The 1,955-nt window shown below is 36.2% G+C and overlaps 1 protein-coding gene across 1 annotated transcript; it reads left to right on the top strand.

The window, feature by feature from the left end:
- Positions 226-1,949, top strand: LOC107637747. Its single transcript, XM_016341088.2, has 4 exons — positions 226-423; positions 504-691; positions 757-919; positions 1,678-1,949. The coding sequence occupies exons 1-4, from the start codon at positions 346-348 to the stop codon at positions 1,882-1,884; spliced, it is 636 nt and encodes a 211-aa protein (XP_016196574.1). The 5' UTR covers positions 226-345; the 3' UTR covers positions 1,885-1,949.

Raw genomic sequence — 1,955 nt, 5'->3', positions numbered from 1 at the left:
TACACAAATCGAACCATCCGATTTGTAGAAATATAAAAATCGGACCATCCAATTTGTAAGAGGTACACAAATTGAACCGTCTAATTTGTATTAAAAAAAATTAAAAAATTTAAGATTCAGAATCAAACCCTTCAATTTGTGTACTTTCTACAATTTTAAAAAATATTAAAAAATGTTAACGTATATAACCACTTCCTAACCACTTCTACTTCCGTAACATAAAAATTAGCCCCTAAACAAAAGAGAAGCTCAAATGGATAGTTATATTGCACAGCAACAGAACCAGAGTGGTTGAAAGTTAGGCTGCTTCTTCGCCCTTGGTCTCTCTCTTTGAAGCAAGCAACAATGGCGCTTCCATCCGCATTCCAGGAACGGCTCCACCACATGGACCGCACTCGATGTGAACGCCTCTCTCTCCTCCAGGTTCCATTCTTATTTGAAACTTCGAATATTTTCTATGCATCCAACAAAACTAAGCGTAATCAAGCCCTTGTTCGTTGCAGGCGGAGAAAGAGTTGCAAGCAAACAAGTCTCGCGTTTTGGCCTCCAAGCTCGCCAACATCAGAGCCACCGAACAGAGATGCTTCCTTCTCGATCACAAAATTGCTTCCCAGAACTTCAACCTTCTCTCTCTCACTTCTCAAATCCACAACCTCGAAGCCAAATACGATTCCCTCTCCCAAATTTTCAGGTTAATGCCACCTCCCTTAATTACTCTTCTGGAATTGGAATTGGAACTGATTTTTGGCACTTTAGGTCGATTCAGAACGAGGTGGATGAGCTTGAGGAGTTGCGGGAAAAGAGGGATAGGTTTTACGAAGCTAAGATGGTGGAAATGAAGCAATTTAAGGAGGTTGCTGACGAGTTTGTGGTGAAATGTCGAAGGGACGTTCAGGGTTTGAGGAATAGAGTAAATGAGGTAACATTGACATCACAATTTGATGCAGCATTTCTACTGTTTTTCATTTCATGACAAAATTTATATTGGTGATTATTGATATGAAATTATTCTGAGATTGTTGCAAATTATTGAGATCAATATAAAATTAATTTTCACGGTGTTGTAATACAGTGAATACATCTACTTGTAAGTTTTTGAAGGTAATTAGGTGGTTGAATTAATAACTTCAACTATTGTGATAATATATGATAATAACATACTTCTATTCATAAGATTTTTTAAGTAGTAGGTTGTCGTTTATGTATAAATTTCATATACATTGGGTGTATATAAGAGTTTCAAAAATGTTACGAAATCAGCCACTAAATCAAATATGTATTTGTATATAAATACATGTGTTGTTTGACTCATTTTTAACGTGTATTTTATATAAGTGACTGATTTTGTGTACACAGTAGTATGGTAAAAGTTTTGTTCTTTTATAAATTTGTTGGATCCTTCTTTTTCAAGAAATGTGTGATATATATGTCAAACACTAGCTCCCACAACCTGCTAAAATGAAATTGGTTAACTATTTGGGAGATTGATCATCTGTGAGATCTATTTGCCTTCTTCTTCTTCTTCCATATATTAGATTAAAAGGAATGTTAGCTTCAGCTTTCCATCACATTGCTTCATCATGCTATCAATATGCATGAAGTGCAGCAAATGTGAGGTTAATATGGTGCATTGCAAGGAGATTGAACTGAGCTATGGATTGTGTTCTGTATTTTCAGTTGAGGTCATCTTTCATTGAACTGAAAGGTAACAACCAGAATTCATGTAATTCGGAGATAGTTATGGCAGAAAAGAGAAGGTTGGAACTGCAGGCTGAAAAGGAGTGTGTTTATAGAAACTTGGCCTCTAATCAGCAAATAAAAGCACAGTTGCAAAAGCAGCTTCAGAATATTTTGATGACACAGACTCAAGAGAAGAGAAAGTGAATAGACCTAGAATTTGTTACTACCTAGCTAACTTTGATCATCAGCTGCACGTTGGATCTCCCTGTGGACAC

Source organism: Arachis ipaensis, chromosome B04 (genome assembly GCF_000816755.2).
Source record: "Arachis ipaensis cultivar K30076 chromosome B04, Araip1.1, whole genome shotgun sequence".
NCBI classification, from domain to species: Eukaryota; Viridiplantae; Streptophyta; class Magnoliopsida; order Fabales; family Fabaceae; genus Arachis; species Arachis ipaensis.
Note: the sequence above shows the minus strand (reverse complement) of the source record. Positions and strands in the feature narration are given on the sequence as shown.

Coding starts and splice junctions, on each gene's coding strand:
- LOC107637747 (XM_016341088.2), top strand. CDS start 346: ATGGCGCTTCCATCCGCATTCCAGGAACGGCTCCACCACATGGACCGC. Junction 424..503: donor AACGCCTCTCTCTCCTCCAG/GTTCCATTCTTA, acceptor TGTTCGTTGCAG/GCGGAGAAAGAGTTGCAAGC. Junction 692..756: donor TCCCTCTCCCAAATTTTCAG/GTTAATGCCACC, acceptor TTGGCACTTTAG/GTCGATTCAGAACGAGGTGG.